Source organism: Dermacentor albipictus, chromosome 8 (assembly GCF_038994185.2).
Source record: "Dermacentor albipictus isolate Rhodes 1998 colony chromosome 8, USDA_Dalb.pri_finalv2, whole genome shotgun sequence".
In the NCBI taxonomy this organism is placed as follows: domain Eukaryota; kingdom Metazoa; phylum Arthropoda; class Arachnida; order Ixodida; family Ixodidae; genus Dermacentor; species Dermacentor albipictus.
Genome location: NC_091828.1, coordinates 105,685,716 through 105,713,657, shown reverse-complemented (window position 1 = coordinate 105,713,657; position 27,942 = coordinate 105,685,716). Strand labels below are relative to the sequence as shown.

Here is a 27,942-nt window from a genome sequence, read left to right as displayed (position 1 = left end):
GTGGCCATCGGCAACAAAATAAAGCACAAGCTCCGAGTGCCTAGCTCTGTGTCACCAGTGTAAGGCCACTATGGCAGTACGTACTCCGACTCTGCCAATAGTCGGAGCACAAAACACGATGCACTAGCGTAGAGTGAACGATGACAAAATTGCATGGACCGCGAACTGGACGGAAATACCTGCCGCGTACGTGAGAAGGTGAGGGAGAGAATGCTTCACGTCAGATTCAAACATCGCTTCCCAACAGCCTTAGTGGCTAAGACAAGCCGGACGGCGAAGAAGAAAGTTCGGGGAACGAGCCAATTAATGCACCACTTTAAGGGTAAACAGATGGAATAGCTTAAATTTCATGCGTCAAGACGCATTATCGCTATGAAGGCATGCGCATGATCGATTTTGGAAGAGCTACTCATCTGTCCTTCCAGGTACAATGGCAGGCGGTGACCCAAGGAAGTTCCCGGTGACGACTGGTCAGGCCGATTCGTTGAAGCTGTTCGACGTGGGCTTGGCAGACATAGAAGGAATAAAGGGCTTCTTCTCGGGCGAAGCTATTGACCACGCGTCACCTTGCACTGCGACCGAGGACCGAGCGTGTCACATCGTTCGACACCTCAGTGTGTGGAACGAAGTGCTTTCCCAGGCCAAGCTCGAACTGAGAGAAACACCGCGAAAGCGCAGCGGGCTGACCGTAGCTAGCATCGACTGCCCGTACATGAGGGACTACTCGCTGGACACACTGCACCGGGTCGCCACGCTGCTGCACTGCCTCGTCAAGAAGCATCACTGCGTGACGCATTTCGACGTCACGGTGGGCTGGCTCAACTTGTACGACAAGCTCCTGTGCGACGCCCTCCGCGGAAACCAATTCGTCGAGTCGCTCAAGTTGCGGGACTCGTACGGCCGGGGCATCGGTCCTGACCGTATCTTCTGCGCGGTCGTGCCGACCCTGCCAAACTTGAAGCACTTCGAGTGCACCAGTAATGCGGAGTGCCGGTGCTCTTTTCTGGATGAACTGACGTCCCTTTTGCTGACGACGAGGTCGCTCACGTCTCTCCATCTTCCTAATTTGTACATGAAACGTAAGGAAGCTGAGGCATTCTTGACTGCGATCACGGCGTGCTCAACCCTGAAAGAACTCTCTTTGAACACTGCAGTCGTAGCCTCCTCTCAAGAAGGAATGTGTGCCACTTTCGCGGAGTACCTGAAGAGTTCGACTGCCTTAACGACGCTAAGCTTTGTGGGAGAGCGTTCTTTTTACCGCACCTCTATGCAGTTGATACTGCGAGGACTCGTGGAAAACAAAACCATCACCAGACTGGACTTCAGGATGGCGTTGGTGCTGGAGCAGTGCGTCGAAGAAGTATCTAACATCTTTGCAAAGAATAAGACGCTGCGCAGTATTCACATTGTTCGTTGCCGTCTTCAACAGCACCACACAGGTGCTTTTGTTTGGGATGGCTGGCTGACAGCTCTCACGGAGAACGAGACGCTGCAAGAACTTACGCTGCCCTTGCACATCTGGCGACCCCAGAAGTGGGCTCTCTTCTTCAGAGCGCTTTCGGCGAAGCACAGTCTGAAGCACGTGGTCATAGATGAGGACTCCGCGAGCACCTTCGTCCTGCAAGAAGTCTGCGAAGCCCTTCGAGAAAGTGGCGCCGAGGAGAAGGTCGTTTTCTGGCCACACTTGGGGGTTGCCTGCTATCGGTACGCTCTCCATTTACTCAGGTACCATTGTTTTCGCGACGTCATAGCCTGGCAGGCTGCCCGCGATGCTCCGCCGCTTGGCAGGCTTCTGCACCAGCTGTGTTCGCTGAACCACGTGACATCGCTGACTGTGACTATTGATCCTGGCAGACACAGTGAGAACCTGTCGTCTGCTCTCACAGACTATGTTGGAACAACCACCACGCTCAAAAAACTGCGATTGATCTCGATGTCTCTCGCCTCCTCGGCGAATGAAACTGACCTAGATTGGACGGCCGTGATTGAGTCGTTTTCAAGAAACAGCAGCTTAGCAGAGCTGTGCGTGAGCGCCACATGCATGTCTGAGGTCGACTCTGAGTGCATGGCTGATGTCGTCAACCACAGCGAAAACATACGAAGGTTCTCCGTTTCGGTACGAAGGGGCTGGAACTGGGCGGCGTTCGTGAGTCGCTTGTCCGATGGCATATGTCGCAACTACAGCCTCCTAAGAGTCGAAGTTCCTGGCTACATGAACAAGGACTCGTTTGCCATTTGGGACACGGCCCGGAGGAACTCCCGCCTGGTGGCCACTGCTTCGCAATTCCTCGCAGGAGCAAATCTTGACAAGTAAGTACCAGTAATGAAACTGCAGCACTTCGACACAAATACTCGCAAGACTCGTGTCGGGAAGAATGGCGCGTGCTCTTATTCGTTTCTTGAATTTTGATCATTTCTTTTAGATCTGCCTTTAACCTTGCAATGTCCTAAAAATCCCGCCGTTCTTATTAACACTGCTCGTTAGCTTCTCCACTGTCGCTTATAGCATTCGCTTTTCGCCGGAGGAGCAGCTGCTTAGAAACAAATGTGAACAACCTCTTGAAACTGCCCTAACGGGGTCGCGACCTCATCCTCGGTTAGGCCAAAGGGATCTGAGGTTAGCTAATCAAGTGCTTCAGGAAGTGATGCGTTTGCTACTTTTTGAAGCATAACGCCTCAGCGTATATACAAGATGGCGATATATATACCTTTCGATTTTTCATTCTCTTGCCTTATACTGAGCACAGCATTTCATTACGAACCTTACAGAGGAGCTACTCCAACAACTTCCTTCGTATGACTGCATCGGCTCTACCACGCTATAACACATGTTATCACTGCTATTGTATCGCGGTGAAGTGTTGAGTTTAGCGACTTCGACTAGATGTAAACGTGTCCCGGCACGTATCGCGTTTTCGACAGGACCACTGCGGCGGCGCTGGAGCGGGTCCTGCGGCACCGAGCTCTTCTGGAGGAACTTGCTGAAGTCCAGTCCATCAGCGAGGACGAGGCAGCGGACGCTCTCCGAGACGAAGTCAGGTCCTTCGAAGGCTTGCACGATTTCATGCGACTCGCAGGAGTCGTCAAGGAGAGGGTCACGTGTCATCGACGGGAAGACGGGCGCACGCAGCTCGACGACCTCAACGAGCACTGCTGGATCGCGATCCGGCGCTGCCTCGCGCTTGGTGACGTCGTGGACGAATGCGCCCAATCAGAGCCGAACCGCGTGTGACGTAAGCACGATGCTGCCCGTCGTTGTATTTTGTCTCAGAGACACGCCATCTGCCCAGCCGGACAGTCAAGAAGAAAAAAAAGAAGAAATCGCACATACTACGCGTGTTCGTCGTTATTTGCAGGAGCCATCCACCGCGATATGCCGTAACGCAAAAACAAAAAGCAGTCCAAAAGAGAAGTTCATGAATGCAATCTAACAAAACACATAAACACGCACTATTGTGCTTCTGGTGTGGCTAAAAGGCAAATTAGGTGACACTACCTCTGATAGAGCACGCGGACGGGCCTCGTCCTGAAACTTCACGCTGGACAAACGGGGACAAAGAAAGATGCACAAGGACTAGCGCAAAGTTTGACGATGAATCGATTCCAAGTTGGCCGGCTCACAGTGGAGCCTCGTCCAGTTATCGTCGCGTGAATCGTAAATGAAGTTTCGCTGAACAGAAGACGCGTGTAGCTCGTAACCCTTAAGCGCACAGGTCATGTGACACCGGCGTTGGGCTATCAAACCTATATATACGTATATATACCGTAGATATGTAAAGTAATATGTCAGAATATTTCCGAGCCCGGAAAATGAGCATAACTCAACATTTTCTCACGACTTCACCGCCCAGTGTGACATGCGTGTCAGGAATGCGATGATTGTACAGCGAAGTACCAACTCTACCTTTCGGTACGGACCTCTGACTGCAGGCTGCGATGAAATTTAGATTTCACTTTGATCCCGTGTTCAGAAAACTGTATTCCGAAAGGCGCAAGTAGTTGCCGCCGAAAGTGGTGCTTCAGCGGCAGACGTACACTGCATGTACTGGTGCGCAAAGTCATTAGTGTGGCGCTGTAATATACCAAAGGCAGTGCTGAAAAACAATCTCGGTGCTAACAGTGTAAGCAAACCAGACGCCCACGCGAATGCCGAAAAAAAGGATCCCTGTGTGATAAGCCGCAATGCGAACATCGTGTATACAGTTTTTCGCTGTGACATTCTGAAGTCATTTCATCGAAATTCATTTCTCAAACGGTGCAAAAGGGACGAAAGACCCGGGCAAAAGCGATCAGTGCAGGGCTTGGACGCACAAAGTGACATTTTTATTGGAAAATACAGCTAATGGAAGCAAAACGTTCAGCAGTATGTTACACTCCTGTAACATGTGAAGGCGAAGGCCTGCTGCTCACTTGGTAAACTTGGTATGGCCGTGTTGCTTCTTTCGCGGTTCGGCTTCATCGGCTTGTTTTCGTACGCTTCGCTGCGGCTTGGCGCGCTCGTATAGCGGGGTCAGACTCGCGCCGACGACCTTTCTCTTCGACTTTACGTTGCTTCCTCTCGGCAGGGGAGTGAAACATGTGCTGTTCTGTGTGTTGTTTGGGTGATATAAATGAATGTATGCACTGTTCGCTTCACTTTTCCGAGCGCTTGCTGCCTCAGCCTTACGGGGGTATGAGCCGCCGCACTTTTTCTCTGCTTACGGGGGTATGAGCCATTGAGAAGGACACGTGTTTTTTTTTTTTGTGCCACTCGACTAGACGACACTTTTCTGTGCGTTGTATGCGTGATTACAATGTATACGCACTGTACGCCTCACTTTGCCGAGTGCTTGTAGCCTCTGCGTTACGAGAGGGATAAGACATTGCATTTTTTTGCTTGCTTAGGGAAGTTTGAGCCATTGCTGATGATGACACTTTTTCTACCATTACACCGGACGACGCGTTGAATGTTCAAACTCATCGGGGGTATGAGCCAATTAAAGCTTCCACCTTAAAAGGAAGTTTTAGAATAGGGTCCCCAAACGTTTGGGGCCCCCAAGAAATAGCGTCGAAGGCACTGCGCACGCTCGAGACTCAAACTGCGTTTGGCTTTCGCATCGGGCTCGTTATTTCACCGATTTTAGCTGAAGCCCCAAAAGCTGCCCCAAAGGCTTTGCGTCAACAAACGTGGCGGCACCCACCTAAAGGACGGCACCTAGCACCAAACTGGGCTCGATTCGTGGTAACGCGTGAAGTTTGCAAGCTAGGAGCAATGACTGCTGTTATCGCTTTCTCTCAACTAGCGTATCTTATGAAGATTGATTCCTTATAGTCGAATACAACTTTAAAAAACAGCAGTTGGCAACCGAGACACACGAACCGCGTGGCATTGTGTTACTCAGCTAACCAATCGCAGGAGCAAACAAAGTCGTCATGTGACGTTTTCAAAATGCCGACGTATTTGATACCACGATTCAAAGACGGGACAAAAGAAGACACAAAGGGACACACACAGCGCTGTGTGTGTCCCTTTGTGTCTTCTTTTGTGCCCCCTTTGAATCGCGCTACCATACCCCCCTTGAAGATGCATTACCAACAAGCTTACATTGCAACCCTCGCGAACTGTATTTGATACCTCCAGAGCGTCTACTCTTCTTGAATAGTCTTTTCATTGGCGGAAGCGATGAGCTGTGCAACAGACATCGACAAAGTTTATGGGGTCTGAGCATTTTACTCTTCTAAATCCGCGGTACAATTAGTTTCACTGCTTGAGCCCGTTTTACTCATGAACCTTCAATGCCAACTGAAGTGAAACTTCAGTTGGGATTGAAGGTTCATGAGTAAAACTTGAAGTTCATGAGGAAAACATTGAAGGGATTGACTTCTGGTTATAGACGGCGTTGATTTCGAATTCGATTTCATGTTCATGGCTCGTAGGCCTTACACGGCTCAACTTGGCTGGTGAAGGCACGTAAACTTGGTTACTCAATACTATGCGCAACTAATTGCTTGCTGCTAATGCAATAACCGCTAAATTGGAATTAAACGCAGAAACGCGAATGCTCAAAATTACTTTTACAATAAAATGGTATATTAAATTATTTATAATAGCTTTTCTTTGACGCCGTAGTGGCACTGAAAGCGCAAGAAGCTATGCGCTAGCGCAAAGCTATACAGTGTACTATAGTCGGATACAAGTCTCCCCCCGTCCACCATCCATCAAATACATCCGTGATTACAGTAAGGCTGACTTCGCGAGCGTAAACTCCGACCTCGAACACTTTTTCACCACTTTTCATGCGTCCATGGCTACCAGATCCGTGAACGAAAATTGGTGTCTTTTTAAGCACAAAATCTTATCGCTCATAGACGCCTACGTCCCACTCATCTGCATCCGCGGGGATGCCACAAAGCCATGGTATTCTAACTCGCTGCGCAAGCTGTCACGAAAAAAGGAGCGCCTCTTCCGTAATGCCAACTCCGGATCACCTGTAAAATGGGAAAAATACTTCGGCATCCTTCGCGAATACACTAGATTATTGCGGTCATCCAAAAGAAAATTCTACAGTCACGTCTTCTAGAAATATTGCGTGTTAACCCCAAGACATTTTCGAATTTGCTACAGCCCAACAAGAACAGCTCTTTTAACATATCCTTAAAAATACAAGACGGCACAAACGTTCCGCTTTGCGAGCGATCAGACGCGACGAATTCCTACTTCACCTCAGTTTTCACCAACGAGCCAGCGGATAAGCGAATTATTTTACCGAGCCTAAATTTTATTCCGATGCCACCCGTAACCTTCAGATCTGAGGAAATTTCAAAGCTCATCGATAACCTCAAGCCATCCACTTCACCCGGACCTGATAACATTCCTGCTAGAATACACAAAGGCACGAAATATTTCACAAGCTAAATCCTGCAACTCATCTTCGCCCAGTTCCTCAATACCAGTCAAATTCCGGATGACTGGAAATCATGCAAGTTTGTGCCAATTTATAAGAGCGGCGACCGTGCTGACCCCTCTAATTATCGTCCCATTTCATTAACATGCATCTCATGCAAGCTCTTCGAACATATACTCTACTCCCATATTGCGAATCACCTCGATCATAATTCTTTCTTCTTTCCTAAACAGCATGGTGTCAGCGTAGGCTTCTCGTGTGAAACCCAACTTTTCGAATTTACAACCGATCTTCACCTTAATTTAGATTCTTCATTCCAAACGGATGTCATCTACTTAAATTTTTCAAAAGCATTTGACCGCGTTCCTCACCAACGTCTATTGTGTAAACTTGCATGCTTATCACTCGACCCTCTTATCTTATCCTGGATTCGCCGCTTTTTAACTAACCGCTCACAGTTCACCGTCATCGCCAGCCATGCGTCTAAAACTACTGACGTTACCTCTGGAGTTCCCCAGGGTTCCGTTCTTGCTTCGCTTCTCTTCCTAATTTTCATCAACGACCTGCCATCTGGGATGTCGTCATCCGTCCGTCTTTTTGCGGACGATTGCGTCATTTATCGCCGCATCTCCGATAATACCGACCAGGAATCATTATTACAAGACGACCTAAACAAAATCCAGAAATGGTGTTCTGACTGGCTTATGCAGCTTAATATTTCAAAATGTAAATGCATGCACATTTCACGTAAACTTTCCGCTACCCTTTTCCCGTACTCGCTGAACTCCACGGCGTTATCAGGAACAAACTCACACAGGTACCTAGGAGTCGAAATGACTAACAAGCTAACTTGGGTGCAACCATATCACGAAACTTTGTGCTAACACTTCCAGAACATTTGCTTTCATCCGAAGATCTCTGGCTATGTACCCTCCATCCATCAGGCAACTATCATACGAAACATACGTCCGCTCTAAGATGGAGTATGCCTCAGCCATATGCAACCCTCACCAGATTTACTTGATTGAGTCGCTCGATGCCATTCAGAACCGGGCAGCCCGCTTCATAACTTCCCAGTACTCACCTTGGCCCAGCATTACTGACATGAAATTGACTCTCGGACTCGCACCCCTAGCACTCCGCCGGAAACTTGCAATGCTCTGTCTTTTTCATAAATGATACCTTAACTTTCCTGCACTGCGCGAGATCTTATTACATGCTCCGCTACGCTCATCTCACCGTTTGTTTAACTCCCTTAGCATACAGCGTTTGTATGGTTCTTCCAACGCCTTCAACAAATCCTTCCTCCCCATCGCGATAAAAGAATGGAACAATCTTCCCGAAGCCGTGGTTTTGGAGCCAAATCCCTTCAAATTTAAACAGTTACTATCAGACCATTTCAACCCAAAATAGCCACTTTTCCTCACGTTTCCTCTCCCAGCGTGGGAGCGGCCCGCAACGTGCTAATACTCGTGCTGCACGACTGTAAAATAAAAGTTAATCAATCAATCAATCAATCAATCAATCCTCTCCCAGCAATCCGACTTGCTTGTGTCATCACCTATTTTTCCTTCTCTTCTTTTTTGCCACTTATGTTTAGCATGTTTCACATTTACGTGTACGCTTTTCTTTCAATTTATTGCTACTAAGTTTGAGATATTTTCGTTGTTTTGTCTATACCTGATGTTTTCTACAGTTTATTATTTACGTTTCTGTTGCCATTGTTTGCATTTGTTTTCAGTTGATGTATAGCACTTTCACATCGCTGTCCCCCCCCCCCCTATGTAATGTCCCCGAAGGGACCCTTAAGGGAACAATAAATGATGATGATGATGATGATGATGATGATGATGATGATGACGTCTGCAGTGAAGCCCTGCCCACGCCCTCATAACTGCCAGCCACTGTTCCTCGCGAGACTGCAAATAGTTCGTATTTCAAACTTTCCCCGTTACATAAACAAGGCGCTAGCCACAAAAATATATCAGCGCGTAATTTTGTACGTTTTCATTCGTATAGTATAGTGGAACGGTGAAAGCCTAATTCTTTATTGAAAAGAAATAAAACGTATGCTTTGCTGCATGTATTCTCAAGTTTCACTTCAGTTGGCAGTGCAGTTTAATGAGTTAAACGGGGTCAGCAGTGAAATGAACTGCACCGCGGACTTTTGAAGATTGAAATGGTCAGACTCTATGCACTTTGTCCATGTCCGTTGCACACCTCCTCGCTTCCACCCATCAAAACTTTTCAAGAATAGCAGACGCTCCAGAGGTATCAAGCACGACGCCATCTTGAAATGGTCTCATGAGGATTTTATTTGCTTCTATGATTGGCTAGATGCTGGAGCCGATCGGATAACGACCGGCCGATGCGCTGAGGCCACTCTGTTCGCGTATTCTGCTGCAGAGTGACACAATGTCGCAGCTTGACGTATCGCCAGTCGCATGATCTGCAGCCCACAACGTAACCAGAAAACCGTGCTTGCGAAAAAAAAAAGCTCGAGATCAACAGTGACCAGCGCAGCTCACGTCAACACGGAGAACGTTGTAACGCAAGCAGACGACACTTGCTGTGTGCCGCAAGTGTTTGAGTGTAGCGATTAATTGTCGTTGTGCATGCTCTTTCTGTGACATTTTATAGAAACAAGTTTACAAGCATTACAACTATTACGAAGAATATTCGTTGATCGTAAAGGTGGAAAAAATTATCGGTGACGCCACCTGGGGAGCCAATCTCCCCAAACCAATGCTTTCCCTTAAATGACATCAATTGGGCTGAAAACTCAGGAGAGTGGCATCGCAGCGATCGGTAGCGATTCACCTCTTCTAAACCTCATAATAAATTACACGCTTTACGCGGGCTACTTAAATGCGTCCCTTAATGATCAGAAGGACCTACCCTAATGACTCAGTACAATTGTCCTAAATTTTTCCAGGCTCCCTTTAATTTTATTTTCATCAGCATTTCTTCTACTCTTGTCACTAATTATTTCAATTTTCTTATGCTTCGACTTTGTTCATAGAGCGGTCTTCTGTGCTTTGTGCTTCAATTCTCTATTCAATACTTTGGATTAAGTTTGTATCGCTTCTCAGTTATGCATAATTAGTGCATTTCTTCACGTCTCTATAACTGAATCGAGCCTTTTTCTTTCATGTTTATCAGTCTTAATCTCGATTTATATATCTGCAGTTGCCTACCATGCACGCATTCGGCTAGCTTCCAACTCACAATAGTTATTCTGGCTCTTTACACCTACCGCAAACAGGTCCTTCTTCATCATTATTATCATCACTACAACCATCATAATCACCATCATCATTGTCATTGCACTTATAAGCCAACATGCGTCTCCCCGCAGGCCGGCTGGATCCGAAGAATAGATGCTTTGACGTCACACTAGATTTTTCGTCCCTACGTTGTCCCCAGAATTATGTGTTTATCATTCGTGTGTTCCCTATGACGCTGCGAAGTACCTGGCGCGTCACGTGAGCATGAGAACATGGCCGGCGTGCTTGATGGAAGATCGGGGTGATCACACGAGAACTGAGATCTACGACAGAACTTGCGAATAGTTGCGATGCTCAGATGAGCGGGTCAACGTAAGTGCGTCAGCCATCACTGCGTGTTTTAGAGTAAACACTTTACTCAAACCAAGAATATCTGAGATCACCACAAGAAACATGTGGAGGGGTGACAAATAGGCGGTGAAGGACCTTCGCTGTAAAGTGGTTCGAGACCGAAAGAATCGCACCGTGACCACCCACAAGTGTCTGACTACGTGAATTTGTCATCAGAAAACGCTAAAAGTAAAAATTATAATGTATAATGTTGTTCGTTAGTTTATTTTCGGATTTCATCCTCGTCGTCACTGTAGTCATCATCACAATACATGAAGGTATACCAATGGAAATCCACGCGGTTTCATCAGGCAGACAGTCTCGCTGTTAGGGAAAAAAAAACATTGTTTTAGCGCGGAGATGGAACCCACGGCACCACCGCGATTTTTTAGGCTAGTTGCACACTCTTTTCACATTTGTACATTGACGATTTACTCATCTTAACACTATTGATGTAGAAAATTAAAACAAGAGGAACGATTACTGATTCTCGTGCTAAGGTCGACGAAGAAGAAGTAATCTACAGGGCATCGGTGGTGGAGTCTGAGCGTCAAGAACAACAGCCACGTCAGAAGCGAGAACAAGAATCAAGAAGCTAGAACAACACTCAACAAGTACAAGAGTAAGCTAAACACATCGGCTGGCGTCCCTGGTGAGTGCCAGGTCTGTGTGTGTTCGCGAAGGGCTCGAACCGCTGAACAAGGGAGAGTGGCGAGTGTAAGCTAAATCCGATGGCATCTTCGGATGGGCTCTGTGATCCCCGCGAATGCGAGCCGGCCGATTTCTGAGGACACTATGCCACCAAATCTAGATCTCTTGCGTCAATCGAGCTGCGAGCTCATTCGCCTCACGTCACGAGGCAAATTATACGTAAATTGTGAGCACTTGCACTAACAAGGCATATGAGTTAACTTATAACATTCTACCTTATGGCACATTCGAATGCTCCTATTTCGGGCAGCCCCGCGAACAATCAGTGGTCCTTTAAATAGGTAAGCTTTATCGTGGCAATAATACTATCATGGCGCGTTATGATAGTGTTAACAAGTCCGGAGTAATGTGACTGTAAAGTCATTTGGGTCCGTAGTACAGCTGCATTGTCGCTTTACGCGACCATGGAAACGCTTTAGAAGCGCTCTCAAAGGTCTGGTCTAATCTGCCATTAATGTGCACTAGTGTCTGCTATACCCATCTGCTTGCTGGTCTCAACGTCGTTTTAACAGCAGCACGAAAAGCTTACGCTATTCTTCCGCTCTGGGGCATCGCGAGGTGGCCATCGGAAACAAAATAAAGCACAAGCTCCGAGTGCCTAGCTCTGTGTCACCAGTGTAAGGCTAGCTACCCGCGGTGCAATCTGCAGTGAATGCCTGCCGATAGTCGGAGCACAAAACACGATGCACTAGCGTAGAGTGAACGATGACAAAACTGCATGGACCGCGAACTGGACGGGTATACCTGCCGCGTACGTGAGAAGGTGAGGGAGAGAATGCTTGACGTCACATTCAAACATCGCTTCCCAACAGCCTTTGAGCCTAAGACAAGCCGGACGGCGAAGAAGAAAGTTCGGGGAACGAGCCAATTAATGCACCACTTTAAGGGTAAACAGATGGAATAGCTTAAATTTCATGCGTCAAGACGCACTATCTCTATGAAGGCATGCGCATGATCGATTTTGGAAGAGCTACTCATCTGTCCTTCCAGGTAAAATGGCAGGCGGTGACCCAAGGAAGTTCCCGGTGACGACTGGTCGGGCCGATTCGTTGAAGATGTTCGACGTGGGCCAGGCAGACATCGAAGGAATAAAGGGCTTCTTCTCGGGTCATGCCGTTGATTACGCGTCACCTTGCACTGCGACCGAGGACCGAGCGTGTCACATCGTTCGACACCTCAGTGTGTGGAACGAAGTGCTTTCCCAGGCCAAGCTCGAACTGAGAGAAACACCGCGAAAGCGCAGCGGGCTGACCGTAGCTAGCATCGACTGCCCGTACATGAGGGACTACTCGCTGGACACACTGCACCGGGTCGCCACGCTGCTGCACTGCCTCGTCAAGAAGCATCACTGCGTGACGCATTTCGACGTCACGGTGGGCTGGCTCAACTTGTACGACAAGCTCCTGTGCGACGCCCTCCGCGGAAACCAATTCGTCGAGTCGCTCAAGTTGCGGGACTCGTACGGCCGGGGCATCGGTCCTGACCGTATCTTCTGCGCGGTCGTGCCGACCCTGCCAAACTTGAAGCACTTCGAGTGCACCAGTAATGCGGAGTGCCGGTGCTCTTTTCTGGATGAACTGACGTCCCTTTTGCTGACGACGAGGTCGCTCACGTCTCTCCATCTTCCTAATTTGTACATGAAACGTAAGGAAGCTGAGGCATTCTTGACTGCGATCACGGCGTGCTCAACCCTGAAAGAACTCTCTTTGAACACTGCAGTCGTAGCCTCCTCTCAAGAAGGAATGTGTGCCACTTTCGCGGAGTACCTGAAGAGTTCGACTGCCTTAACGACGCTAAGCTTTGTGGGAGAGCGTTCTTTTTACCGCACCTCTATGCAGTTGATACTGCGAGGACTCGTGGAAAACAAAACCATCACCAGACTGGACTTCAGGAGGGCGTTGGTGCTGGAGCAGTGCGTCGAAGAAGTATCTAACATATTTGCAAAGAATAAGACGCTGCGCAGTATTCACATTGTTCATTGCCGTCGTCATCAGCACCACACAGGTGCTTTTGTTTGGGATGGCTGGCTGACAGCTCTCACAGAGAATGAGACGCTGCAAGAACTTACGCTGCCCTTGCACATCTGGCGACCCCAGAAGTGGGCTCTGTTCTTCAGAGCGCTTTCGGCGAAGCACAGTCTGAAGCACGTGGTCATAGATGGGGACTCCGCGAGCGCCGTCGTCCTGCAAGAAGTCTGCGAAGCCCTTCGAGAAAGTGGCGCCGAGGAGAAGGTCGTTTTCTGGCAACACTTGGGGGTTGCCTGCTATCGGTACGCTTTCCGTTTACTCAGGTACCACTGTTTCCGCAACGTCATCGCCTCACAGGCTGATGACGGAGCCGATGCTCCGCCACTTGGAAGGCTTCTGCACCAGCTGTGTTCGCTGAACCACGTGACATCGCTGACTGTGATTATCGATCCTGGCAGACACAGTGAGAACCTGTCGTCTGCTCTCACAGACTATGTTGGAACAACCACCACGCTCAAGATACTGCGATTGATCTCGATGTCTCCCGCCTACTCGGCTAATGAAACTGACCTAGATTGGACGGCCGTGGTAGAGTCGTTTTCAAGGAACAGCAGCTTAGCAGAGCTGTACGTGAGCGCCACATGCATGTCTGAGGACGACTCTAAGCGCATGGCTGATGTGGTCAACCACAGCGAAAATATACGAAGGTTCTCCGTTTCGGTACGAAGGGGCTGGAACTGGGCGTCGTTCGTGAGTCGCTTGTCCGACGGCATATGTCGCAACTACAGCCTCATAGAAGTCGAAGTTCCTGGCTACATGAACAAGGACTCGTTTGCCATTTGGGACACGGCCCGGAGGAACTCCCGCCTGGTGGCCACTGCGTCGCAATTCCTCGCAGGAGCTAATCCTGACAAGTAAGTACCAGTAATGAAACTGCAGCACTTCGACACAAATACTCGCAAGACTCGTGTCGGGTAGAATGGCGCGTGCTCTTATTCGTTTCTTGAATTTTGATCATTTCTTTTAGATCTGCCTTTAACCTTGCAATGTCCGAAAAATCCCGCCGTACTTATTAAGACTGCTCGTTGGCTTATCCACTGTCGCTTATAGCATTCGCTTTTAGCCGGCGGAGCAGCTGCTTAGAAACAAATGTGAACAATCTCTTGAAACTGCCCTAATGAGGTCGCGACCTCATCCTCGGTTGGGCTAAAGGGATCTGAGATAAGCTAATCAAGTGCTTCAGGAAGTGATGCGTTTACTACTTTTTGAAGCATAACGCCTCAGCGTATCCACAAGATGGCGATATATATACCTTTCGATTTTTATTTATCTTGTCTTATCCTGAGCACAGCATTTCATTACGAACCTTGCAGAGGAGCTACTCCAACAACATCCTTCGTATGACTGCATCAGCTCTACCACGCTATAACACATGTTATCACTGCTATTGTATCGCGGAGAAGTGTTGAGTTTAGCGACTTCGACTAGACGTAAACGTGTCCCGGCACGTATCGCGTTTTCGACAGGACCACTGCGGCGGCGCTGGAGCGGGTCCTGCGCCACCGTGTTCTTCTGGAGGAACTTGCCGAAATCCAGTCCATCAGCGAGGACGAGGCAGCGGCCGCTCTCCGAGAGGAAGTCCGGTCCTTCGAAGGCTTGCACGATTTCATGCGACTCGCAGGAGTCGTCAAGGAGAGGGTCACGTGTCATCGACGGGAAGACGGGCGCACGCAGCTCGACGACCTCAACGAGCACTGCTGGATCTCGATCCGACGCTTCCTCGCGCTTGGTGACGTCGTGGACGAATGCGGCCAATCAGAGCCGAACCGCGCGTGACGTAAGCACGATGCTGCCCGTCGTTGTATTTTGTCTCAGAGACATACCATCTGCCCAGACGGACAAAAGAAGAAATAAAGAAGAGCGTGTTCGTCGTTATTTGCAGGGGCCATCCACGGCGAAATGCCGTAACTCAAAAACAAAAAGCAGTCCAAAAGAGAAGTTCATGAATGCAATCTAACAAAACACATAAACACGTACTATTGTGGTTCTGGTGTGGCTAAAAGGCAAATTAGGTGACACTGCCTCTGATAGTGCACGCGGACGGGCCTCGATCGTCCTCAAACTTCGCGCTGGACAAACGGGGACAAAGAAATATGTACAAGGACTAGCGCAAAGTTTGACGATGAATCGATTCCAAGTTGGCCGGCTCACAGCGGAGCCTCGTCCAGTTATCGTCGCGTGAATCGTAAATGAAGTTTCGCTGAACAGAAGACGCGTGTAGCTCGTAACCCTTAAGCGCACAGGTCATGTGACACCGGCGTTGGGCTATCAAACCTATATATACGTATATATACCGTAGATATGTAAAGTAATATGTCAGAATATTTCCGAGCCCGGAAAATGAGCATAACTCAACATTTTCTCACGACTTCACCGCCCAGTGTGACATGCGTGTCAGGAATGCGATGATTGTACAGCGAAGTACCAACTCTACCTTTCGGTACGGACCTCTGACTGCAGGCTGCGATGAAATTTAGATTTCACTTTGATCCCGTGTTCAGAAAACTGTATTCCGAAAGGCGCAAGTAGTTGCCGCCGAAAGTGGTGCTTCAGCGGCAGACGTACACTGCATGAAATGGTATACGCAAACTCATTACTGCGCCCCTGTAATATACCAAAGGCAGTGCTGAAAAACAATCTCGGTGCTAACAATCTAAGCAAACCAGACGCCGCTGCGAATGCCGAAAAAAAGAATCCCTGTGTGATTAGCCGCAACGCGAACATCGTGTATACAGTTTCTCGCTGTGACATTCTGAAGTCATTTCATCGAAATTCATTTATCAAACGGTGCAAAAGGGATGAAAGACACGGGCAAAAGCGATCAGTGCAGGGCTTGGACGCACAAAGTGACATTTTTATTGTAAAATACAGCTAATGGACGCGAAAAGTTCAGCAGTATTTTAAACTCCTGTAGTATGTGAAGGCGAAGGCCTGCTACACACTTGGTAAACTAGGCATGGCCGTGTTGCTACTTTCGCGGTTCGGCTTCTTCGGCTCGTTTTCGTACGCTTCGCTGCGGCTTAGCGCGCTCGTATAGCGGGGTCAGACTCGCGCCGACGACCTTTCTCTTCGACTTTACGTTGCATCCTCTCAGCAGGGGATTGAAACGCGTGCAGCTCTGTGTGTTGTTTGGGTGATTTAAATGAATGTATGCACTGTTCGCTCCACTTTTCTGAGCGCTTGCTGCCTCAGCCATACGGGGGCATGAGGAGGAGGAATGAACTTTTATTGTAGAACCAGCACTTTATGATGGGCGGGCCTAAGCCTCCCACGAAGGGACGTCGAGGGCTTGCCTCGCCGCCGCCTCGCGGGCGTGCTGGGTCGCCCAGGTTTGGTCGTCGACGGCGGAGCTCCGCAGAGCCTCATGCAACCTCGACGAGAGAGTCGTGGTGTTAGTCTGGGTGTACTGTGCTGGGCACTCCCATAGCATATGCGGAAGCGTAGCCGGGTGAATTCCACAGCACCGGCAGTTGGTGGTAGTGTAGACGTGGGTGAAGGGTACGTGTTTGTTTGTAGTAGACGCAGGGTGGTAGCCTGCGCCCGGCTGAACTTTGGGTGAGGCGGGGGGAAGATTCGGCGACTCAGGCAAAAGGCCTTAACGAGATCGTTATAAGTTGTCAGACTGTCCCTGGTGTCCAAATCATCTCCAGTGACTCCGGCGCGGTTGACTAGGCCTCGCGCAATGGAGTGGGTGACCTCGTTGAGATTGGGGAGGTGTGGGTGGACAGGTCCCGCATGGGCCGGGATCCCTGTTAGGGAGATTATGCTGTCTTTGGAGTGTGGTGCCTTGCAGAGGATGCGAAGAGCTTGCGGAGAAATACGCCCTTTGCTAAAGTTAGTAACGGCTGAGCGAGAGTCAGACACCATGGTGTGACAGGTGGGATCTAAAGTGGCCAGGGTGATGGCCACTTCTTCAGCCGTCTCGGCAGTGGGGGTAGTGACGCTGCAGGCATGGTGTAGGGCTCCATCGCGTGTGGCGACGGCCACAAATCGTGTGCCATGGGAGTATTGGGCTGCATCAACAAATGTGACGCCAGGTACGTTGGCAAGGGCTTTTATGATAGCTCCGGCCCGAGCTTGGCGCCGGGCCCTGTTATATTCAGGGTGCATATTTCTAGGGATAGGGTCTATGTAGATCTTGCTACGGATGTCGATCGGGATCGGCTGTTTGGGGCCCTGTTGCTGATGGTAGGTGAAGCCAAGCGTGGACAGAATAAAGCGCCCCGTTTCAGTAAGGGTGAGCCGTTCAAGCTGAGAGCGTTGTTGGGCTTCAATGAGTTCGGAAAGGTTGTTGTGAACTCCCAGTTGGTTGAAGAGTTCAGTGCTGGTGCAATGCGGGAGCCCAAGTGCTTGCTTGTAGACCCGTCGTATGAGGGTGTCGAGCTTGTTTTGCTCAGCCCGGTACTAGTTGAGGTACGCAGCAACGTAGGTAATGTGGCATATGACAAAGGATTGGACGAGTCGGAGAAGGCTTTCTTCTTTGAGTCCTCCTCGTCGGTTAGGTACACGTTTAAGAAGTCGTAAGGGGTTTTTGTGCCACTCGACTAGACGACGCTTTTCTGTGCTTTGTATGCGTGATTACAATGTATACGTACTGTACGCCTCACTTTGCCGAGTGCTTGTAGCCTCTGCGTTACAAGAGGGATGAGACATTGCATTTTTTGCGTGCTTAGGGGGGTATGAGCCATTGCTGATGATGACGCTTTTTCTACCATTCCGGACGACGCGTTGAATATTCAACCTCATCGGGGGTACAAGCCATTAAAAGCTTCCACCTTAAAAGAGAGTTTCAGAATAGGGTCCCCAAACGTTTGGGGTCCCAAAGACATAGCGTTGAAGGCACTGCGCATGCTCGAGACGCAAATTGCCTTTGGCTTTCGCGCTTGGCACGTTATTTCACTGATTTTAGCTGAAGCCCCGAAAGCTGCCCCAAAGGCTTTGCGTCAACAAACGTGGCGGCACCCACCGAAAGGACGGCACCTAGCACCAAACTCGGCTCGACTCATGGTAACGCGTGAAGTTTGCAAGCTAGGAGCAATGACTGCGCTTATCGCTTTCTCTCAACTAGCGTGTGTTATGAAGACTGATTCATTATAGTCGGACACAACTTTAGAAAACAGCAGTTGGACAACGAGGCACACGAACCACGTGGCGTTGTTACTAAGCTAACCAATCACAGAAGCAAACAAAGTCGTCATGTGACGTTTTCAAAATGGCGACGTATTTGATACCACGATTCAAAGACGGGACAAAAGAAGACACAAAGGGACACACACAGCGCTGTGTGTGTCCCTTTGTGTCGTCTTTTGTCCCGTCTTTCAATCGCGTTACCATAACCCCCTTGAAGATGCATTACCAACAAGCCCAAATTGCAACCCTCGCGAACTGTATTTGATACCTCCAGAGCGTCTACTCTTCTTGAATAGTCTTTTCATCGGCGGAAGCGATGAGCTGTGCAACATACACCGACAAACTGTATGGGGTCTGAGCATTTTACTCTTCTAAATCCGCGGTACAATTAGTTTGTACAAATAATTGTACAATTAGTACAATTAGTACTGAAGTGAAACTTCAGTTGGCATCGACTTCTGGTCATAGACGGCGTTGATTTCAAATTCAATTTCATGGTCATGGCTCGTACGCCATACACGGCTCAACTTGCCTGGTCAAGGCACGTAAACTTGGTTACTCAATACTATGCGCAACTAATTGCTTGCTGCTAATGCAATAACCTCTAAATTGGAATTAAACGCAGAAATACGAATGGTCAATATTACTCTCATAATAAAATGGTATATTTAATTATTTTTAATAGCTTTTCTTTGACGCCGTAGTGGCACTGAAAGCGCAAGGCGCTATGCGCTAGCGCAAAGCTACAGTTTACTATAGTCGGATACAACTTAAGTCTGCAGTGAAGCCCCGCCCAAGCCCTCACAACCACCAACCACTGTTCCTCGGTGAGACTGCAAATAGTTCGTATTTCAAACTTCCCCGTTGCATAAATAAGGCGCTAGCCACAAAAATATATCAGCGCGTAATTTTGTACGTTTTCATTCGTATAGTATAGTGGAACGGTGAAAGCCTAATTCTTTATTGAAAAGAAATAAAACGTCTGCTTTGCTGCATGTATTCTCAAGTTTCACTTCAGTTGGCAGTGCAGTTTAATGAGTAAAACGGGCTCAGCAGTGAAATGAACTCTACCGCGGACTTTTGAAGATTCAAATGGTAAGACCCTATGCACTTTGTCCATGTCTGTTGCACACCTGCTTGCTTCCAACGAAGAAAACTTTTCAAGAATAGCAGACGCTCCAGAGGTATCGAGTATGACGCCATTTTGAAATGGTCTCATGACGATTTTATTTGCTTCTGTGATTGCCTAGATGGTGGAGCAGATCGGATAACGACCGGCCGATGCGCTGAGGCCACTCTGCTCCCATGGTCTGCTGCAGAGGGACACGATGTCGCAGCTTGACGTGTCGCCAGTCGCTTGATCTGCAGCCCACAACGCAACCAGAAAACGGTGTTCGCGAAAAGAAAGCTCGAGATCAACATTGACCGCACCTCACGTCAACGCGCAGAACATTGTAACGCAAGCAGACGACACTTGCCGTGTGCCGCAAGTGTTTGAGTGTGGCGATTAATTGTCGTTGTGTATGCTCTTTCTGTGACATTTTATAGAAGCAAGCTTTACGAGCATTGCAACTATTACGAAGAATATTCGTTGATCGTAAAGCTGGAAAAAATTATCGGTGACGCCACCTGGGGAGCCAATCTCCCCAAACCAATGCTTTCCCTTAAATGACATCAATTGGGCTGAAAACTCAGGAGAGTGGCATCGCAGCGATCGGTAGCGATTCACCTCTTCTAAACCTCATAATAAATTACACGCTTTACGCGGGCTACTTAAATGCGTCCCTTAATGATCAGAAGGACCTACCCTAATGACTCAGTACAATTGTCCTAAATTTTGCCAGGCTCCCGTTAATATTATTTTCATCAGCATTTCTTCTACTCTTGTCACTAATTATTTCAATTTTCTTATGCTTCGACTTTGTTCATAGAGCGGTCTTCTGTGCTTTGTGCTTCAATTCTCTATTCAATACTTTGGATTAAGTTTGTATCGCTTCTCAGTTATGCATAATTAGTGCATTTCTTCACGTCTCTATAACTGAATCGAGCCTTTTTCTTTCATGTTTATCAGTCTTAGATCTCGATTTATATATCTGCAGTTGTCTACCATGCACGCATTCGGCTAGCTTCCAACTCACAATAGTTATTCTGGCTCTTTACACCTACCGCAAACAGGTCCGTCTTCATCATTATCATCATCACTACAACCATCATAATCACCATCATCATCGTCATTGCACTTATAAGCCAACATGCGTCTCCCCGCAGGCCGGCTGGATTCGAAGAATAGATGCTTTGACGTCACACTAGATTTTTCTTCACTATGTTGTCCCCAGAATTATGTGTTTATCATTCGTGTGTTCCCTATGACGCTGCGAAGTACCTGGCGCGTCACGTGAGCATGAGAACATGGCCGGCGTGCTTGATGGAAGATCGGGGTGATCACACGAGAACTGAGATCTACGACGTAACTTGCGAATAGTTGCGATGCTCAGATGAGCGGGTCAACGTGAGTGCGTCAACCATCTCTGCGTGTTTCAAAGTAAACACTTTACTCAAACCAAGAACATCTGAGATCACCACAAGAAACATGTGGAGGGGTGACAAATAGGCGGTGAAGGACCTTCGTTGGAAAGTGGTTCGAGACCGAAAGAATCGCACCGTGACCACCCACAAGTTGCTGACTGCGTGAATTTGTCTTCAGAAAACGCGAACAGTAAAAATTATATTGTATAATGTTGTTCGTTAGTTTATTTTCGAATTTCATCCTCGTCGTCGCTGTATAGTCATCATCAGAATACGTGAAGCTATAGCAATGGAAATCCACGCTGTTTCCTCAGGCGGACAGCCTCGCTGTGAGCGAAAAAAAAAATGTTGTAGCGCGGAGATGGAATCCACGGCACAACCGTGATTTTTTAGGCTAGCTGCGCACACGTTTCTCATCCGTACTTTGACGATTTAGTCTTCGTAACTCTATTGATGTAGAAAATTAAAACAAGATGCACGATTACTGTTTTGTTATGTCTCGTATAGTGGACGATAGAACACTGGACTTTTGTTAACGGAGGTTAACTGGGTTTATTAAGCATGGAGTACACAGGAATGGGTGTGGTTACATGGAGGTACAGAGAGTAGAGTGTCTTGCGACGAGGCGGCTGCCGAACAGCAGGAGAGGAGCGGGAGAGCCAGACGCAACTTGATATGTCGTCTGCTCAGAGTTCATAGAGGAGGAGGGCTGCCGCGACGGTGGGAGCGGAGGTTTCAGAAGGGGCGCGCGGCCAGCAAGTGCGGGATGGTGGCGCCATGTCTTGAGCCTTCTTGTAACAATTACTGATTCTCGTGCTAAGGTCGACGAAGAAGTAATCTACAAGGAGTTGGTGGTGGAATCTGAGCGTCAAGAACCACTTCAGAAGCGAGAACAAGACTCAACGAGTACAAGAGTAAGCTAGAAACATCGAGTGGCGTCTCTGGTGAGTGCCACACCCGTGTATGTTCGTGAAAGGCTCGAAGCGCTGAACAAAGGGGGAATGGCGAGTGTAAGCTAAATCCGATGGCATCTTCGGATGGTCTCTGTGATCCCCGCGAATGCGAGCCGGCTGATTTCTGAGGCCACTATGCCACCAAGTGGAGATCTCTTGCGTCAACCGAGCTGCGAGCTCATTTGTCTCACGTCACGAGGCAAATTATACGTAAATTCAGAGCACTTGCACTAACAAGGCATACCATTTAACTTAAAGCATCCTACCTTATGGCACATTCAAATGGTCCTTTTTGGGCCACCCCTGCGAACAATCAGTGGTCCTTTAAATGTGTAAGCTTTATTGTGGCAATAATACTATCATGGCGCGTTACGATAGTGTTAACAAGTCCGGAGTAATGTGACTATAAAGTCATTTGTGTCCGTAGTTCAGCTTCATTATCATTTTACGCGACGATGGAAACGCTTTCGAAGCGCTCTCAAAGGTCTGGTCTAATCTGCCATTAATGTGCATGAGTGTCTGCTATACCCATCTGCTTGCTGGTCTCAACGTCGTTTTAATAGCCGCACGAGAAGCTTACGCTATTCTTTCGCTCTGGGGGCTCGCGTGGTGGCTATCGGAACCGAAACAAAGCGGAAACTCTGAGCGCCCAGCTCTGTGTCCCCATTGTAACGCCAGCTACCCGCGGTGCAATCTGTAGTGAATGCCTGCCAATAGTCGGAGCACAAAACACGATGCAAGAGCGTAGAGTGAACGATGACAAAATTGCATGGACCGCGAACTGGACGGAAATATGTGATGTGTATGTGAGAGGGTGAGGGAAAGAATGCTTGACGTCACATTCAAACACCCCTTCCTAACAGCCTTTGCGGCAAAGACAAGCTGGACGGTGCAGAAGAAAGTTCGGAAAACGAGTCAGTTAATGCACCACTTTAAGTTTAAACAGTTTGTATAGCTTAAATTTCATGCGCCAACACGCATGATCGCTTTGAAAGCATGATCAAGACGCATGCGCATGATTGCTTTTGGAAGAGCTACCCACCTGTCCTTGCAGGTCCAATGGCAAGCGGTGAAGCCCCAAGGCAGTTCCCGATGACGACTGGTCGGGCAGATTCGTTGAATCTGTGCAACGTCGGCTTGGCAGACATCGAAGGAATAAAGGGCTTCTTCTCGGGCCATGCCGTTGACCACGCGTCACCTTGCACTGCGACCGAGGACCGAGCGTGTCACATCGTTCGACACCTGAGTGTGTGGAACGAAGTGCTTTCGCAGGCCAAGCTCGAACTGAGAGAAACCCCGCGAACGCGCAGCGGGCTGACCGTAGCGAGCATCGACTGTCCGTACATTGAGGACCACTCGCTGGACACACTGCACCGGGTCGCCACGCTGCTGCACTGCCTCGTCAAGAAGCATCACTGCGTGACGCATGTGGACGTCACGATGGGCAAGCTCAACTTGTACGACGAGCTCCTGTGCGACGCCCTCCGTGGAAACCAGTTCGTCGAGTCGCTCAAGTTGCGGGAGTCAATAAGCTGGGGACTCGGCCCCCAGGGTAACTTCTGCGCGGTCGTCCCGACCCTGCCACACTTGAAGCACTTCGAGTGCACCAGTGATGCGAAGTGCCAGAGGTCATTTCTGGACGCGCTGACGTCTCTCCTGTTGACGACGAGGTCGCTCACGTCTCTCCATATTCCTAATTTACGCATGAGTCGAAGCCTTGGAAAGGCGTTGTTGAATGCGATCATGGCGTGCTCAACCCTGAGAGAGCTAACGTTGGACTTCGATGTCGTGACCTGCGGACTGCAAGAAATTTGTGCTACTTTCGCAGAGTACCTGAAAAGTTCGACTGCTTTGACGACGCTAAACTTTGTGGGAAAGGCCTACCTTCAGAGCACTTCTATGCAGTTGGTACTACGAGGACTTGAGAAGAACAGGACGATCACCAGACTACACTTCGGGGAAGCGTTCGTGTCGGAGCATTGTGTGGAAGACGTAGCTAACATTTTTGCAAGAAATGCGACGCTGCGCAGTATTCACATTGTAACGAACCGTTATGACCTCTACAGCTTTTTCCAACAGAAGCGTGCCTTCATTTGGGACGTCTGGTTGGCATCCCTCACGGAGAATAAAACGCTTGAGGAACTTACACTGCCTTTCAACATCTGGAGGCCACAGAAGTGGGCTCTGTTCTTCAGAGCGCTTTCGACGAAGCACAATCTAAAGCACGTGGTCGTAGATGGAGAGGCCGCGAGCGCCTTCGTCTTGCAACAAGTCTGCGAGGCCCTACGAGAAAGTGGAGCAGAGGAGAGGGTCGTTTTTGGACCGGAGTTGGCGGCTTTCTGCTATATGTATGGTTTGCATTTACTCAGGTACCATTGTTTCCGCTACGTCGTCGCCTCAGATGATGATGACGTGCCGTTTGCTCTGCCGCTTGGAAGGCTTCTGCACCAACTGTGTTCGCTGAACCACGTGACAACGCTGACTGTGACTACTGATCCTGGTATGTATAGTGAGGACCTGTCGTCTGCTCTGGCAGACTATGTTGGAACCACCACCACGCTCAAGAAACTGCGATTGATCTCCATGTCTCTCGCCTACTCGGCGAATGAAACTGACCTAGATTGGACGGCCGTGGTTGAGTCGTTTTCAAGGAACAGCAGCTTAGCAGAGCTGTACGTGAGCGCCACATGCATGTCTGAGGACGACTCTAAGCGCATGGCTGATGTGGTCAACCACAGCGAAAACATACGAAGGTTCTCCGTTTTGGTACGAAGGGGCTGGAACTGGGCGGCGTTCGTGAGTCGCTTGTCCGACGGCATATGTCGCAACTACAGCCTCATAGAAGTCGAAGTTCCTGGCTACATGAACAAGGACTCGTTTGCCATTTGGGACACGGCCCGGAGGAACTCCCGCCTGGTGGCCACTGCTTCGCAATTCCTCGCAGGAGCTAATCCTGACAAGTAAGTACCAGTAATGAAACTGCAGCACTTCGACACAAATACTCGCAAGACTCGTGTCGGGAAGAATAACGCGTGCTCCTATTGGCTTCTTGAATTTTGATCATTTCTTTTAGATCTGCCGTTTAACATTGCCATTGAAATGTCCGAAAAAACAATCCGTTCTTATCAAGACTCCTCGTTGGCTTATCCGCTCTCGCTTATAGCATTCGCTCTTAGCCGACGGGGCAGCTGCTTAGAAACAAATGTGGACAACCTCTTTAAACAGCCCTAACGAGTTTGTGACGTCATCCTAGATGGGGTCAAAGGTATCTGATGTAAGCTAATCAAGGGCTTCAGGAAGTTATGCGTTTGTTCCTTTTTGGAACATAACGCCTCAGTGTATCCACAAGATGACGACATATATACCTTTCGATTTTTAATTCTCTTGTCTTATCCTGAGCACAGCATTTCATTACGAACTTTACGGAGGAGCTACTCCAACAACTTCCTTCGTATGACTGCATTGGCTCGACCACGCTTTAACACCTGTTATCACTGCTACTGTATCGCGGTGAAATCTTGAGTTTAGCTACTTCGACTAGATCTAAAACTGCCCCGGCACGTGTCGCGTTTTCGACAGGACCACTGGGGCAGCGCTGGAGCGGGTCTTGCGGCACCGTGCTCTTCTAGAAGAACTTGCCGAAGTGCAGTCCATCAGCGAAGACGAGGCAGCGGCCGCTCTCCGGGACGAAGTCAGGTCCTTCGAAGGCATGCACGAGTTCATGCGACTCGCGGGAGTCGTCAAGGAAAGGGTCACGTGTCATCGTCGGGAAGACGGGCGCACGCAGCTCGACGACCTCAACGAGCACTGCTGGATTGTGATCCGGCGCTGCCTCGCGCTTGGTGACGTCGTGGACGAATGGGCCCAATCAGAGTCGAACCGCGTGTGACGTAAGCACGATGCTGCCCGTCGTTGTATTTTGTCTCAGAGACATGCCATCTGCCCAGATAGACAGTCGATAAAGAAAAGAAGAAATCGCACATACTACGCGTGTTCGTCATTATTTGCAGGAGCCATCCACCGCCAAATGCCGTAACTCAAAAACATGAAAAGCAGTCCAAAAGAGAAGTTAACGAATACAATCTAACAAAACACATAAACACGTACTGTTGTAGTTCAGGTGTGGCTAAAAGGAAAATTTGGTGACACTGCGTCTGATAAGGCACGCGTACGGGCCTCGTCCTGAAACTTCGCGCTGGACAAACGGGGACAGAGAAAGATGCACAAGGACTAGCGCAAAGTTTGGCGATGAATCAATTCCAAGTGGGCCGGCTCGCAGTGGGGCCTTGTGCAGTTATCGTCGCGCGAGTCGTAAATGAAGTTTCGCCGACCAGAAGACGCGTGTTGCTCGCAACTCTTAAGCGCACGGGTCATGTGACACCGGAGTTGGGCTATATAACGTATTTATATATAACGTGTATATATATATATATATATATATATATATATATATATATATATATATATATATATATATATATATATATATATATATATATATGCCAACTGAAGTGAAACTTCAGTTGGCGTTCACTTCTGGTCATAGACGGCGTTGATTTCAAATTCAATTTCATGGTCATGGCTCGTAGGCCTTACACGGCTCAACTTGGCTGTTGAAGGCCGTAAACTTGGGTACTCAATACTATGCGCAACTAGTTGCCTGCTGCTAACACAATAACCTCTAAACTGGAATTAAACGCAGAAACGCGAATGGTCAATAATACTCTTACAACAAAACGGTATATTTAATTATTTATAATAGTTTTTCTTTGACGCCGTAGTGGCACTGAAAGCTCAAAATGATATGCCCTAGCGCAAAGCTACAATGTACTATAGTCGGATACAACTTAAGTCTGCAGTGAAGCCCTGCCCACGCCCTCATAACTGCCAACCACTGTTCCTCGCGAGACTGTAAATAGTTCGTATTTCAAACTTTCCCCGTTACATAAACAAGGCGCTAGCCACAAAAATATATCAGCGCGTAATTTTGTACGTTTTCATTCGTATAGTATAGTGGAACGGTGAAAGCCTAATTCTTTATTGAAAAGAAATAAAACGTATGCTTTGCTGCATGTATTCTCAAGTTTCACTTCAGTTGGCAGTGCAGTTTAATGACTAAAACGGGGTCAGCAGTGAAATGAACTGCACCGCGGACTTTTGAAGATTGAAATGGTCAGACTCTATGCACTTTGTCCATGTCTGTTGCACACCTCCTCGCTTGCACCGTTGAAAACTTTTCAATAGCAGACGCTCCAGAGGTATCGAGTATGACGCCATTTTGAAATGGTCTCATGATGATTTTATTTGCTTCTGTGATTGGCTAGATGCTGGAGCCGATCGGATAACGACCGGCCGATTCGCTGAGGCCACTCTTCTCGCATGTTCTGCTGCAGAGGGACACGATATCGCAGCTTGACATGTCGCCAGTCGCTTGATCTGCAGCCCACAACGTAACCAGAAAACCGTGCTCGCGAAAAAAAGCTCGAGATCAACATTGACCGGCGCAGCTCACGTCAACACGGACAACGTTGTAACGCAAGCAGATGACACTTGCTGTGTGCCGCAAGTGTTTGAGTGTAGCGATAAATTGTCGTTGTGTATGCTCTTTCCGTGACATATTATAGAAACAAGTTTACAAGCATTGCAACTATTACGAAGAATATTCGTTGATCGTAAAGCTGGAAAAAATTAAGGGTGACGCCACCTAGTGAGCCAATCGGGTAGCTCCCCAAACCAATGCTTTCCCTAAAGTGACATCAACTGGGCTGAAAACACAGGGGAGTGGCATCGCTGCGATCGGTAGCGATTCACCTCTTTAAAACCTCATAATAAATTACACGCTTTACGCGGGCTACTTAAATGCATTCCTTAATGATCAGAAGGACCTACCCTAATGACTCAGTAGCACTGTCCAAAATCGTCAAAATCATTCCAGGGTCCCTTTAATTTGATTTTCATCAGCATTTCTCCTACTCTTGTCACTAATTATTTCAATTTTCTTATGCTTCGACTTTGTTAATAGAGCGGTCTTCTTCGTCGTTCTTTTATTCGCTGCTCAATACTTTGGATTAAGTTTGTATCACTTCTCACTTAT

The 27,942-nt window shown here is 48.4% G+C and overlaps 2 protein-coding genes across 2 annotated transcripts in view; both read left to right on the top strand.

The window, feature by feature from the left end:
- LOC139049297 (uncharacterized) overlaps positions 1-27,942 on the top strand; it is a 384,277-nt gene that overhangs the window by 350,801 nt on the left and 5,534 nt on the right. Inside the window, exons 6-10 of the mRNA XM_070524675.1 lie at positions 426-2,310; positions 2,923-3,226; positions 11,024-11,153; positions 12,203-14,093; positions 14,706-15,013. Coding sequence (XP_070380776.1) covers positions 431-2,310; positions 2,923-3,226; positions 11,024-11,153; positions 12,203-14,093; positions 14,706-15,013 — 4,513 coding nt within the window. The 5' untranslated portion in view covers positions 426-430. The remainder of the gene's footprint in view (positions 1-425; positions 2,311-2,922; positions 3,227-11,023; positions 11,154-12,202; positions 14,094-14,705; positions 15,014-27,942) is intronic.
- LOC139048929 (uncharacterized) lies at positions 21,651-26,139 on the top strand. The gene is made up of 3 exons (XM_070523908.1): positions 21,651-21,839; positions 22,903-24,808; positions 25,428-26,139. The coding sequence occupies exons 2-3, from the start codon at positions 22,908-22,910 to the stop codon at positions 25,735-25,737; spliced, it is 2,211 nt and encodes a 736-aa protein (XP_070380009.1). The 5' UTR covers positions 21,651-21,839; positions 22,903-22,907; the 3' UTR covers positions 25,738-26,139.

Coding starts and splice junctions, on each gene's coding strand:
- LOC139048929 (XM_070523908.1), top strand. CDS start 22,908: ATGGCAAGCGGTGAAGCCCCAAGGCAGTTCCCGATGACGACTGGTCGG. Junction 24,809..25,427: donor GCAGGAGCTAATCCTGACAA/GTAAGTACCAGT, acceptor CGTTTTCGACAG/GACCACTGGGGCAGCGCTGG.